General features: G+C 38.5%; 1 protein-coding gene across 4 annotated transcripts in view; it reads left to right on the top strand.

The window, feature by feature from the left end:
* The window catches only part of HIBCH (3-hydroxyisobutyryl-CoA hydrolase), a 117,823-nt gene that overhangs the window by 71,187 nt on the left and 31,990 nt on the right, over positions 1-14,646 (top strand). For all 4 annotated transcript variants that reach the window (XM_027054613.2, XM_053215443.1, XM_053215442.1 and 1 more), the window contains 3 exons: positions 917-995; positions 8,886-9,031; positions 11,114-11,200. In XM_027054613.2, coding sequence (XP_026910414.1) covers positions 917-995; positions 8,886-9,031; positions 11,114-11,200 — 312 coding nt within the window. The remainder of the gene's footprint in view (positions 1-916; positions 996-8,885; positions 9,032-11,113; positions 11,201-14,646) is intronic.

Here is a 14,646-nt window from a genome sequence, read left to right as displayed (position 1 = left end):
GATAGAGGTGAGGCCCTTTCTGTTTAGTTAATGCTTATAGAACTCTTAAGTGCCTGGCATTGTTCCACATACTTTATATGTTTTAACACCTTTAATACTGTGATGATGAAGAGTACACTGGTTAAAAAGAACCAAGAATGAGAAGAACTAAAACAATCTAACAGAAATTCTGAATAATGTAAAAAGAACACAACATAGGAAATGTGTGTATAGTGTGAGCACTGACATGAACTGGATACTTAGTCATTACACGTGTACCTCTTATTTCATTGTATTCAAATATGTTTTTTCAAATATGTTTTTCAAAGATGACTATTAAGTTTGCCCTTTTCAGTGACATTGAACAAATCGGAGATTTTCGGCCAGATCTTATTTTCTAAAACTTGTGTTCAGTAATCACTTTTTAGAAGTTGTATAGTTGGCCGTTAAATATTGTATCTGATAAAAACAATGTTGCCAATATTCTGAAATACACAATAAATGAAACCATGAAATAGGTGAATGAATAAAATGTGTTAATATTCTGTTTAAAGCTATTGAAATTAGCTAGAATAACTTGGTTGTGCTCCTCTGATGAACGGTCCGCCAACAGCAGCACTCAGTGGTTCTGGGAAGAGTCACTGTTCTGTAATGCTGTATCTGATTTGAAATGAGAGGGAATGGGGGAAAAGGGCATGAAACATAGCAAAAAATACTGATTGAAAACAAATGCATTCCACATATCACGGCTACCCATATATTTTTTGTCCAGTAAGTTCTCCTGAAATTATGTGTTTCAGGGTTTTCCTCCAGTGTATCCCCTAAAAGAAATTCTTGTGGAATATAATTTACTTGGTTTAAAATGTATGTGTGTATATGAGTCTATGTTTGTTTGTTTTTCAGCATTTTAAAACAACTTTTTGCCTTATTTTCCTAGGGAGTTGGTGTCTCAGTTCATGGGCAATTCCGAGTGGCTACTGAGAAGTCTATTTTTGCAATGCCAGAAACAGCAATCGGTAAAAACCTCCAAATTTTTCATAATCATTTTTAGAATTATCTTTTGATATGTTTCAGATTACACTGTTGTTAAAGGAATTGATGGAATCTTGCTGAGATTACAGCAATGAAAGAGCTCTTTAAGAACTTAGAATAGGAAGACACCTGGAAGTTGTATTAGCTCAGTAATTGTATCTGAAAACACGCAAGCAAGAATATTTAATTGGCAGCACTAACAAATTGTAGTTAATTTTAGGTAAAGTATTACTAGGGGAAAATAGTCTTATATTCACATCTATGATCCTTTTTGAAATTTTTGTATATGGTGTGAAATATAGATAGAAGGTCTAGGTCAAGTTTTATTATTTTACCTATAGACATGTAGTCATTCACACACTGCATTTGAAGACAGCTATTGTTTCTCCACTGATGGCTTCTGTATCTTTATATATATTCTATTGATGCCAACCCCACCCTGCCTTTTTTTTTTTTTTTTAATTTGGGAGAGAGAGCACATGTGCGTGTGAGCAGGGGAGGGGGAGAGAATATTGTAAACAGGCTCCATGCTCAGCTCAGAGCCCGACTCGGGGCTCAATCCCATGACCCTGGGATCATGACCTGAGCCAAAATCAAGAGCTGACATTCAACCAACTGAACCACCCAGGTGCCCCTACACTGTCTTGATTGTTGTTGCTTTATAAAGAAGTTAGGTAGTGATAACTGACTAAGCCATCCTGTCACCCCAACTTTTGCTTTTTTTAAATTATAATGTCTTGGCTTGGGTTTCTTTGGGTTCATCTTGTTTGGGATTCTTTGATTCTTGGACCTGGATGTCTGTTTCTTTCCCCAGGTTAGGGAAGTTTTCAGCCATCAATTCCTCAAATAAGTTTTCTGACCCTTTCTCTCTCTCTTCTCCTTCTGGGGCCCTATAATGTGAATATTTGTGTACTTGATATTTTCCTAGAAGTCCCTAAATCCACCCTCATTTTTTAAAATTCTTCTTTCTTGGGGCGCCTGAGTGGCTCAGTCGGTTAAGCATCCGACTTCGGCTCAGGTCACGGTCTCACGGTCCGTGAGTTCGAGCCCCGCGTCGGGCTCTGTGCTGACAGCTCAGAGCCTGGAGCCTGCTTCGGATTCCATGTCTACCTCTCTCTATCTATCCCTCCCCTACTCGTGCTCTCTTTCTCTTTCTCTCTCAAAAATAAACATTAAAAATTTTTTTAAATATATGTAAAAAAATAAAATAAAATTCTTTTTTCTTTTTGCTGTTCTGATTAGGTAGTTTCTACTCTGCCAGATGCTGACCTGTTCAGTTATTCTTCAGCTTTGGTTCCTATATTTTCTAACTCTGTGTTGAAGTTTGTTCATTCTTGAGTTCAGTGAGGGTCTTTATGACCATTACTTTGAACACTTTATCAGGTAAATTACTTATCTCTGTTTCATTAAGGTCCCCCCTCCCCCACCCCAGGATTTTATCTTCTTTTGTCTGGAACATACTCCTGTGTCTCCTCCTCTTGTTTGACTGTGTGTGTGTGTGTGTGTGTGTGTGTGTGTGTGTGTGTGTGTGTCTCCTGTGAATTAGAATAGCTACCTCCCTCTTTTAGTCTTGAAGAAGTGGCCATGAGTTAGGAGCATCCTCTGTGTAGACTGGTATGTCTGGCAGCTTTGGCTGGTTGGAGTGGAGCAGACATGGGCCAGGAGTGTGCTGCTCTGGGGTTACCTTGGCAGGACACCTGGGGCTTCAGGGGACAGCCGGAATTGTTGTGGGCTAGGAACCTGGGACTTGCTAGGGCAGCCCTACTAAGTTGACTAGAGTGCCTGGACCCTGCTCCCATCTGCACTATGAAGCTGGAGGGGGCATATAAAATGTGGTGCTTGCTGGCACCTCTGACCCCAGAGAGTTCCAGCAGTTCCCTGCCTTTTTGGTGGATGCCTTAGGGTTAATAGTGGATTAACAGCTATGTTTTGTTTTGTATTATTTTGTTTTGTTTTGCTGTGCCCAGTATTGGCCAGTCTATGCAGGGGCCCCTCCGTGACATCCCTTCTTTCGTCAAGTTATCACATTGGGAGTGGTGTTCCTGTGGTTACTATGTCTCTGTCTCTTCTACTCTTATGTATGTGGTTCCCCCTATCATTTTTTGTGCAGAAGCTGTTCAATCAGTTCTCGGTTCTTTTTCTGCAAGAATTGCTCTATATTTAGATTTAGATCTGGTATGTCTGGAAGAAGGCAAATTCAGGTTCTTCCTAAGCCACCATCTTGGACTGCCATGTGAAATATAATTGATTCTATACTGACTTTGTGTTCTGCAAACTTGCTAAACTCATTATTTCTAGTAGAATTTTTTTTGTAGGCTGTATTAGATTTTTTTTAAAATTTTTTTAACGTTTATTTATTTTTGAGACAGAGAGAGACAGAGCATGAACAGGGGAGGGTCAGAGAGAGGGAGACACAGAATCTGAAACAGGCTCCAGGCTCTGAGCTGTCAGCACAGAGCCTGACGTGGGGCTTGAACTCACGGACCGCGAAATCATGACCTGAGCCGAAGTCAAGCTGCTTAACCGACTGAGCCACCCAGGCGCTCCTGTATTAGATTTTTTGTATAAATAATTATACCATTTACCAATAAAGTCAGTTTTACATTTTCCTTTCCAATCTGGATAGTATTTATTTACTTAATTGTTTTTTGCACTGGATAGAACCTCTAATACAATGTTGAATAGAAGTGTTGAGTGTGGGTATTCCTGCCTTGTTCTTGGTCTTAGGGAAAACATTCAGTCCTTCAAGTAGGAGGTTAGGTATAAGTTTTTCATTAGGTGCCCTTTATCAGGTGTCCTTTATCAGCAATTCCTAAATTGCTGAGGGTTTTTATTAGGAATGGATTTTGGATCTCTAAAGCCAAAACTTTTTCTGCATTAGTTGAGATGATTATTGATTTTTCCTTTTTAGTTTGTTAGTGGTGAATTACTTTGATTGGTTTTTCATTAAACTAACCCTGCATCACTAAGATAAATCTCAATCTGATATGATGTGTTATACTTTTTATACGTTTTTAGGTTTGGTATACTAAAATTTTATTTGGAATTTTTACATCTCTGTTCATGAAAGACATTGGTCTGTGATTTTCGTGTAGTGTCCTTGTTTTGTTTTGGTATGAGGGTAATGGTGGCCTCATTTTCTCAAAGAGTTTATGTAGAATTAGTATAATTTTTTTCTATCTTTGGTAGAATTCATCAGTGAAGCCATTGAGGCCTGAATTTTTCTCTGTGAGAAGATTTTTAACTGCGGTTTCAAAGTATTTAATAGATGTAGGGCTATTCAGATTATCTATTTCTTGCAAAAGCTTTAGTACAGTGGGTCTTGTAAGGAATTTGTCCAGTTTATGAGCATAAAGTTTTTTATAACATTCCCTTACCTTTTTAGTGTTTTGTAGACTTTGTAGTGCTTGATATTAGTAATTTGTGTCTTCTCATTTTTTTTCTGATCATTCTAATTAGAAGTTTATTTATTGGTCTCAGAAATCATCTTTTTTATTTCATGTTCTATTTTCTTGTTTTCTGATCTTATCCTATTTACTTTCTTTTACTCCTTTGGGTTTCATCTCTTCTTTCTCTAATCTCCTAAGGTGAAAGCTGAAGCCAGCGATTTGACTCCTGGGATACAATTTTATTCTATTCTGATTTTTAAATTTCAATACTTTAAAGATGTTGTTGCATTGCTGTCTTGTTTATGTTTCCCATGAGAAATCTGCTTTCCTCATCTTTGTTCCTCTGTCAGTGTGCTTTTATTATCTCTGGCTGCTCTTAAGATTTTCTACTTACATTTGTTTGGGGCTAAATGATTATAATGTGCTGTGGTGTATTTTTCATCTTATGCTTGTGTTTCTTGAGCTTAGATTTATAGTTTTTGTTGAATTTTCCAACGTTGACATTATTTCTTCAAGTGTTTTTCTTTCCCCCACTCCCTTTACAGGAACTCCATTTAAACTTATATTAAACTCATTAACGTATTGTTTATTTTGAAAGCTTTTCATTTTTTCATTTAAATAGTTTCTATTCCTGTGTCTTCAAGTTCACTAATCTTTTACTAAGTGTAATTTCCTTTAATTCCCATTCAGATATTTTTCTATTTATACATTCATCTTGGTTTTTATCTCTGTAAGTATCATTTACGTCTTTTTTATATCTTCTGTTTCTACTTAACTTTTTGAACCTATAAGATATACTTATTCTGTGTTAATGTTCTTGTTTGCTAATTCTTATGTTTATTATGTCAATTCTGTGTCAATTTTGATTGTTTTATCACCTCATTATGGGTAGTATTTTCCTGCTTTTTTAAATGCCTTGCAATTTTCTTTAAGTTTATTCATATTGAGAGAGAGAAAGCACAAGTGCATGCCAGGGGAGGGGCAGAGAGACGGGGAGAGAGAGAATCCCAAGTAGAGCCGTATTTGGGACTCAAACTCATGAACTGTGAGATCATGACTTGAGCCAAAACCAAGAGTCGACTGCTTAACCATTTGAGTTACCCAGGCACCCCAATGTCTTGTATTTTTTTTATTGGACTCTCGACATTAAAAAAATTTTTTTAATGTTAATTTTGAGAGAGAGAGAGAGCATGGGCAGGAGAGGGGCCGAGAGGGAGGGAGACACAGAATCTGAAGCAGGCTTCAGGCTCTGAGCTGTTAGCAAAGAGCCCAACACAGAGCTTGAACTCGGGAATGGTGAGATCATGACCTGAGCTGAAGTTGGACACTCAACCGACTGAGCCACCCAGGTGCCCCTGACTACTTTACTTTATAACCACTGTTCTTATTTCACAGATGAAATATTTTCTTCTTATCTGAACCATAATTGTTTTAACAATTAGTCTTTCTTCCATTCCTTCCTCGATGCTGACTTTTACAACCCCCTTCTCTCTCCCTTTTGTCTTTGCATAAAGGGTTTCCCTCCCTTCTGTGCCTCTGCCATTTTATCTCCCCCAATTTACATACAGGCACCTCAATCCTGCTAAGCTGTCTCTCTCCAACTGTGGAGATCCTTCTGCCACTCTGCAGATCCACTTCCTGGGTGTTCCAAGTGATCTGACCTTAGTACAGCTGTGATGGAGGGATGAGGAAAGTCCCGGTCACTCCACTTCTCCACCATAACTCCCTTTGTCTGATTTACATTTTAATACCATCATTCTACTTTAAGGATAATGGATTATAGGGTTACAAGAGCAGTAGCAGGGAGACTTGTTAGGAGGTCATTATATTAATCTAGAACTATGCTGTATAATATTATAGCTATTGGCCGCATATGGCTATTTAAATATAAATTAAATTCAAATAAATTTAGTTCATTAGTCACACCAGCCACATTTCAAGTGTTTAATAGCCACATTCTGTCTAGTGCCTACCATATTGGATAGCATAGATTATAGAACATTTTCATCATCACAGAAAATTCTATTGGATAGCACAGGTCTAAAAGGGGGTGATTTTGGCTGGGGGTAGTATGGAACTATATGTTGGAATAAAATAGATTTGAAAAATGTTTTGGAGTGAACTGGCTTACTCATGTGATGAATCAGGAATAATTCCAAGGTGTTTAGCTTGTGTGGCTGGATGGATGAGGCTGATTAGGGAAGGAGCCATGTAGTTAGAGGGTTTTGGGAATCATATTGTGTTTTTGCCATGTTATATTTGAGGTGCTTATTATCCATGTGCTTATGTCTAGAGTGCAGATCTAAAGAGTTTCCTATTCAAGGGAAAAGGCATAAGTTAGATATATAGATTTGGAAGCGTATTGGTCTGTTAGGGCTACAATAACAATACTATAGACTGGTGATGTAAACAACATTTACTTTTCACAGTTCTGGAGGCTGGAAGTCTAAGACCAACGTATTGGAAGGTTTGGTTTCACCTGAGGCTTCTCTCCTTGGCTTCTGGATAGCTGCCTTCTTGCTGTGTCCTCACATGGCCCTTCCTGTGTGTCTGTGCTTCTAGTGCTGTTGTCTTCTTCTTATAAAGATCAGTTGTACTGGATTAGGGCCTAGCATTATAACCTCATTTAACTTTATCTTTTTAGAGGGCCTATATCCAAATTGTCACATGGTGGGGGGGGGGTCAAGTCTTCAGTTTAAAAATTTTGTGGGGGACACAGTTCAGTCCATAACAGGGACTTAAGAGCATACAGATGTTATCTAGAGCCAAAAGTGCTGAGGAAATATGTGTGTAGGGAGGTAGGGATAGCCTAAGGTCAAGCCTAGGCATAGCAGCATGTAGAGGTCAAGCAAGGGAAGTGGACCCGGCAGTAGGGGAAGGAAAGAAGCAGCCACTGAGGCAGGGGCAAAAAGAGAGAATGTGTTACCCTGGAGCAGAGGAAAGTACTTCAGGACAAAGTATTTTTTCACTTGTGAAGAGTGCTGCTGAGGCTGTGGGGAAGGTAGTATATGGTGTAGAATGTATGTAGAGTATAGAATGTTGGGGAACTGAAAGAAGAACAGAGTGGCTGGAATGTAGTGAGTGAGTATAGTAAGAGATGTATTTGAAAAAGTGGTTGGGTGCCTTGAAGACTTTGAAAGTGTTAGTTTTAATCTAAGAGGGATAGACTTTCTGGAAGAGTTATGGAAGAGTTTTAAGCAGTAGAAGGCAAAACATGATCAAGGTTTGTGTAATTAAAAAGATCACTCTGGTGGGGTGCCTGGGTGTTAGTTGGGCATCTGACTTCAGCTCAGGTCATGATCTCACAGTTGTGGGTTTGGGCCCCACATCAGGCTCTGTGCTGACAGCTCAGAGCCTGGAGCCTGTGTCAGATTCTGTGTCTCCCTATCTCTCTGCCCCTTCCCTGCTTGCACTCTGTCTTTCTCTCTCTCTCTCTCTCTCTCTCTCTCAAAAATAAATAAACATTAAAAAATTAAAAAAAAATCACTCTGGCCATTCATTGTAGGGAGAACTTTCTGGAGGAGGAATCAATAGGTCATAGTCACTGGTGGGTGCTAAAGGGGTGGTTATGAGAAGAAGGTGTCCAGGCTGGATGGCTGTGTGCTTGCTTTATTGAGGTGAGTGATATTGGAAGGGAGATGATGGCAGTTGGGGGAACTCATGAATTCCCTTTTAGACCTTTTTTATTTGAGATGCTAAGAGATATTTAGAGTAGAATGGTAATTCTTTCAAGTCTAAGAACTTTTTTGTCAAGTAGAATTGGGAAGAATTTGAATGCCTGTGTTCTAGTCTCAACTTGAATAAATGAAGCAATCTTAGAATAGATACATGGATTATAAAACAAGAGGGTCACAGTTATTTAAGGAGCTCTTAAGTACCAAAAAGTACTGGCATATATTTGCATATGCTACTTTCAGTCATTTTTAATAAGGAATTTTTAATAAGGGAATTAAAAAAAGATGGCTAAGAAAAGAGTTAATGCAAGTGATTTTGTTAGGTGTAAACTTGTTCTTCGTAGGACTAAAGGTTATGGCATCACTTTAAATCTTGAATATTATATCATTGACTAATGGAATAGACTATGACTTAAATGATAATGAATTTTCACATAATATTGGATTATGCATATTTTTTCTTTGCTTATCATTTGGAAAGAAAGTATTCTTTCGGTTTTTACTATTTCAGAGATGATCAAAAATAGGAAACTTTAGGTAGTATTTATTGAGTACTACTTATATATAGAAAATTATGCTGTCAAATACTTTAACTTGTATGGCAGTAAGATGTGAAAATTTTGAAAAAAACCTCAAGTTAGCACAATTTAATAGCAAGTCTTTTGTGATTTTGATTGCATTGGATAGTACTTAGTTTAGTAATATTTTTAGTATAGATTCAAATTCCGGAGAGAGATGGCCATCTGATCTCAAAGAGTTACATTCTTTTTTTTCATTTGAGTCGATATCTCTTTCCATTATTTTATTACAGGACTCTTCCCTGATGTGGGTGGAGGTTATTTCTTGCCACGACTTCAAGGAAAACTTGGTTACTTCCTTGCGTTAACAGGATTCAGACTGAAAGGAAGAGATGTGTATGCAGCAGGAATTGCGACACATTTTGTGGATTCTGAAAAGGTAATTGCTTGGATGATTGCATTTTGTGTTGTTAGAATAATTCCTATTGTACATGGAGGCATTATGAGTGGTTGAGATCACAGGCTTTTGGTTAGACATGGGTCTGAATCCAGGATCTGCCGCTTAAAGCTGTGTGACCTTTGAGACAGTATTTAAGCTCTCCAATCATGTTTCCTTATGTGCAAAATGGAGAGAATTATATCTGGATTCAGGGCTGTTTTGCCTGACACCTTCAGTGCCTAATTTTTAATGAATATTTACACTTTGGTCAAAAAAACCCCACACCTTCTTTAAGAAAACCTAATATATAAAGATTTAAATTTATATATAAAAAGATAGGCTTTTATAAAAACATTTTTGAAAGGTCTTCTCAATTGTGAGTTTCCTTACCAGTGCATTTAAGGGTTCCATTTGTAAAATAGTCTTAAAAACTTTTCTAAAGGGTATCTGTTGCAAGGGACACATGTTGCTTATCTGTCTCTTCTTTTTAACAATGTGGCCAATTTTCTTAGCACAGTATAGCATAGTGGGAAAGAACTGCAGACAGACAGCTTGAGTTTAAATCCTAGGTTGAATTTAGCTTCTTTATCACCCAGTTTTCTCATTTCCAAATGGGGATGGCAGTTTCTACCATAGTAGTTAAATCTCTTTGTGGTAAAAGTAAGAGAAAATCCAATTCAATGTGGTTTTGCCTCAGAATTCCCAGTAAGAGATTTGGGATTTATTCTGCTTCAACTGGCTTAGCTCACTCTCATTGAACTGGCTTATATCACCCTTGAACCCGAAAGTGGGTTAGCCTGTATCAACTAGCCCACCTTGCTAATGTGCTCCATTAATGTGTTCCATTTCTGGAACTATGGGGTGAACTTAGCTTTCCAGGATGCACATAGGTCTCTAAATGAATATCTGATCTTGAAGGAGATGTTTTGGGATAGGAGAAGGAATATTATAAAAAAGTACAAAGTACAGGGGCATCTGGGTGGCTCAGTCAGTTGAGTGTCCAACTTTGGCTCAGGTCATGATCTCGCGGTCCATGAGTTTGAGCCCTGCGTCGGGCTCTGTGCTGACAGCTCAGAGCCTGGAGTGTGCTTCGGATTCTGTGTCTCCCTCTCTCTCTGCCCCTAACCCACTTGCATTCTGTCTCTGTCTCTCTCAAAAATAAATAAACATTAAGAAAAAAAAAATAAAGTACACAAAGTTGAAAATTGTTTCCTGTACACTGTTAGGAGGGCCTTCTATCACATTTGCTTGAAGTTTCAGATCTTTCTCCATGTTTTGGGCATCCACAGTCACATTGAGTAGGGGGCAGTCCCATTCTTCTCTTTAGGTGTAATAGGAAGCAAACATAGGAGTCCATTATCTCTTCTGGAGGGACAATCTTGAATAGAGCGGAATTTAGTTAAGGATGGGAGACAGTGCTAATGCACAACCTATTCCCTTCTCTGTCATACAGAGAAAGTACTCAGTGGATTGAAAGGAGGGAAAACTTACTTATAAGAAGGGACTGGAAGTTTTCCCACAGAGGTTGCAGTTCAGCTAAGCCTTAAGATGAGTTTTGTCAGGAAAGGCATTCTGGATAGAGAAAATATGTAATGAGCAAGCTCATGGGCAGGAAAGCATTTGGTATGTTTTGGAAACAATAAAAAGTCCCATTTGTTGAGCTTAGAACAGGTATGTGAGGGATATAGATGGAGAGTTAAGTGTGGCTGTATGGTATAGCTGTGCATTGACTATAGTAGCCATTAGTCACATGTGGCAATTTTAGTTAAAATTTGTAATTCAGATCTTTGGTTGCAATACTACATTTCAAGTGTCTAATAGCCAGAGAGAAACAAAGATGAATGTCTCTCTTTCTCCTCTTTATTTTCTTCCATCTTTATCTAGTTCCTTGCAAGGTATGTGCTGTGTGGGAATGTGTGTGCATTCAACTTCAGAGAAAGTTTCCTTCACTGATTCAGCTGAAGAGAGCACATCATAATTTTAAGACAAGTATTTTTAAAAAGAATATAAGGTTTCTAAAAAAAAAAAAGTGTTTCTTTTGGGTTTCAAGTGTTTTCTTTTTTTTTTTTTTTCCTCTTTTAGTTGGGCATGTTAGAAGAAGATTTGATAGCCCTAAAATCACCTTCAAAAGAAAATATTGCGGATGTCTTAGAAGCTTACCATACAAAGGTAATCTTTCAGTATTCTAACTTCAGATTTTAATTCATGGGGAAGAGGGAGTGATTGAACAATTAGCAGTTGGTGGATATAAATATGCTGAGATTAATTTTCTTTAAAGCTTGATGGAAGGATCACTGCTTCACAATTGTTAGGATAGTCATCTGAGAAGACAACTTCTTTGCTGCACAACTGCACAGCTTATCTTCTCATTGCTGGTGAATATCAGTGCATAACCTTGTGATTGCCCTTGCAAGGGCTTTTTACAGTACACTGTGACATGTCTGTAATGGATGGTTCAGTGTTGACCCTGTTGAGCTGCTAAAAGTGAAACTCTGGTACATATCTAAATATAATAATAAAATATATTGCAGTGTCACTTGTAATTCCTTACTTATGTTATTTAACTTTCTTTTAAGAGCCAAAACTCTAAAAATGTTATATGACTTTTTATTAAACTTGATGGGTTGAATACATGCTCCCTTCTAAAACCCCACTTAATTGTAATGAAGGAATAAAAAAGGTGCAAATCCACAAAGAACAGAAAAGGAGAAAGTGGCAGGCATGAGATGTCAATATTTTGGAAGGCTGAAAACAGAAGGATGAGGGCAGCTACTTTAAATTTATTTATTTATTTATTTATTTAACATTTATTTATTTTTGAGACAGAGAACGTGGACGGGGGAGGGGCAGAGAGAGAGGGAGACACAGAATCTGAAACAGGCTCCAGGCTCTGAGCTGTCAGGACAGAGCCCGATGCGGGGCTCGAACTCACGATCCGCAAGATCATGACCTGAGCTGAAGTCAGACGCTTAACTGACTGAGCCACCCAGGCGCCCCTAGGGGGCGGCTACTTTAGATTTGAGAACATTGAAGTCTTATCTTTCAGTGGGGGAAGGCAGTAAGAAGCAAGCCAGTTCTTGCTGTGTATGCTCTGTAAGGTACCAGGGTCCTCTGAAGACTGGGGTGTGGAGATGGACAGAAAAAACAAGAGGATCCCTTCAAATTTTTATAAGGAGCAGTTAGGCCTCCACAAGTCTTCCTCCTGTAGCAGCAACTAACCTTTCATAGCCTGACTGAAGGAAGATTGGAAATTTACTCCTTAGATCAAATCAAACAGACCTTGCTGACTGAGGGAAAGGAGCAGGTTCTTCCAAAAAAAAAAAAAAAAAAAGAGGCATAACATAGTGAATAGGAATACCCCTAGCCTCTTCTTCTAGTTAGCTTCCAGACTATTAAATATCCTCTATCTTAGTTTGGGCAGCTGTAATAAAAACACCATTAAGTTTGATGGCTTAAACAATAGAAACTTATTTCTCACAGTTCTGGAGGCTGGAAATTCCAAAGATTTGGTGTCAGTTAAATTCTTGGTGAGGACCCTCTTCCTGGTTTGCAGATGACCTCCTTCTTGCTGTGTCCTTACACAGCAAAGTGAACTCTCTCAGGTCTCTTCTTATAAGGATCCTAATCCCATCATGAGGGCTCCACCCTCTTGACTTAATTATCTCCCAAAGGCACCATCTCCAAATACCATCACTTTGGGGATTAAAGTTTCAGCATGAATTTTGGGGTGACACAAACATTCGGTCAATGCCACCATCCCACTTCCAAGCAGTACATTTGAAGAAAAAGAAAAAAAACTATAGATGTTGCCACTTGAGGACTGTCCCCACCGCCCCCCCCTCCGCCTCCAGGAAACATCCAGGTCTTTGCCTGATATCTGTAATGCTTCCGACAATTGACAATTGATAATCCTATAACTACGATTGACTTTACACATAAAGCTATTTAATTGTAATACTTCACACTAAAATTTTTTATGCTAAGTGTAAAAACAAAGAAGGCACTTGAAACAAGCAGACAATGCAGGGAGGAGAAAGAGAAAGAGGGAGGAAGGAAAGGAAGAAAAACTATAACTGTTAAAATTTTTATGGTTCTGATAAGAGGAAAATATTTCATCTGTGAAATAAGAACAGAAGTTATAAAGTAAAGTATTCAGGGACGTCTGGGTGTCTCAGTTGATTGAGCAGGTCATGATCTTGTGGTTTGAGAGTTCGAGCCCCACATTAGGCTCTGTGCTGACAGCTCAGAGCCTGGGGCCTGCTTCAGATTCTTTGTCTCCCACTCTCTGCCGCTCCCCCACTCATGCTCTGTCTCTCTCTCTCTCAAAAATAAAAATTAAAAATAAAAGCAATAAAATAAAGTAGTCAAAGAATAAAAGAGAAGTGTGATTAACAAAAGGGAAAAACCCCACAACAGATTAGATTAAAATTGAAGGTGGAAGAAAACTGTAACAAGACAGAAAGGTTAATAACCTGGAAAATGAAGAGAAAGGAAGATTAGAGGTATTATTCCAAGAGGTCTAATATCTTATTATTAGGAATTCATAACAGAGAAGTGAGAGGGGAGGAAATCTTTAGAAAAATAGTATAAGAATTTTATCCAGAACTCAAGAACATGAATATGGATTCACAGAGCCCCTGAATGTTCAGTGCTCTGACTGTGAACACAGAGTGCATGAGGATTTCACCAGATTTTTGTCAAAGCATTTGACAGTCTCTCATGTTGGGTAAATATAGCGTGAATTATAGTGTGTGGGAGTTGAAGGGCCTTATCAAACAGTTCTGTTAAATTTGAGGGTATTAGTCTATAAATAAAGTCATGTTGGCCTTTTTCAGTTTTTTAGAATTTTTCTCAGTGAATTGGATGAGACTGTTGACAGCATTTTGATCAAATTGACTTGAAACTAAGAAAAAAAATTAGGTGAAAGAATATGGATTAAAAAATCACTCCCTGTGTTTTCCTTTACTCTCCCACTACTACCACACTCATAACACTTTTGACACCAAATGTGTGTGCACACATCAGGCAATTCTCTGCAACACCAGATGGATGTCCAGTAGTCAGTTTTAATCCTAATGCTGTCTACCTGGAGTTAGCATCAGATACCACACCCTAATGTCTCAGTCCCACAAAACCGACCCCATTTCAGATGCCAGGCACAAGTCCCAACTTGTCACTTCTGACTGGTTGGCCATAAATTGGGGTTCTCATGACCCCTTCCCTGGGTTTGATAATTTGCCAGAATTTCTCATAGAACTCAGGGAAACAGTGTTTTTGGTTTATTATAAAGGATACAGTAAAAGATACGAATGAATAGTCCAGTAAATGGTACACAGGGCAAGGTCTAGAAGGGTCTCAAGCCCAGGAGCTTCTGTCCCAGTGAGGTTGGGGTGTACCACTCTGCCCACTTGGAGATGTGTTCACTAACCTGGAAGCTCTCCATCCTATTGGATTTTTATGGAGGCTTTATTACGTACTCACTGTTGATTAAACTATTGGCCATTGGTGACTGAACTCAGTCCACAACCTCTTTCCCCTCACTGGAGATGGAGGGAAGTGGGGAGGTGGTACTAGTGTGGGGGAGGGACTTTCAGTCTCACCCTCTAATCACTGGT

The sequence above is a fragment of the Acinonyx jubatus genome, chromosome C1, assembly GCF_027475565.1.
Source record: "Acinonyx jubatus isolate Ajub_Pintada_27869175 chromosome C1, VMU_Ajub_asm_v1.0, whole genome shotgun sequence".
Taxonomy (NCBI): domain Eukaryota; kingdom Metazoa; phylum Chordata; class Mammalia; order Carnivora; family Felidae; genus Acinonyx; species Acinonyx jubatus.
Note: the sequence above shows the minus strand (reverse complement) of the source record. Positions and strands in the feature narration are given on the sequence as shown.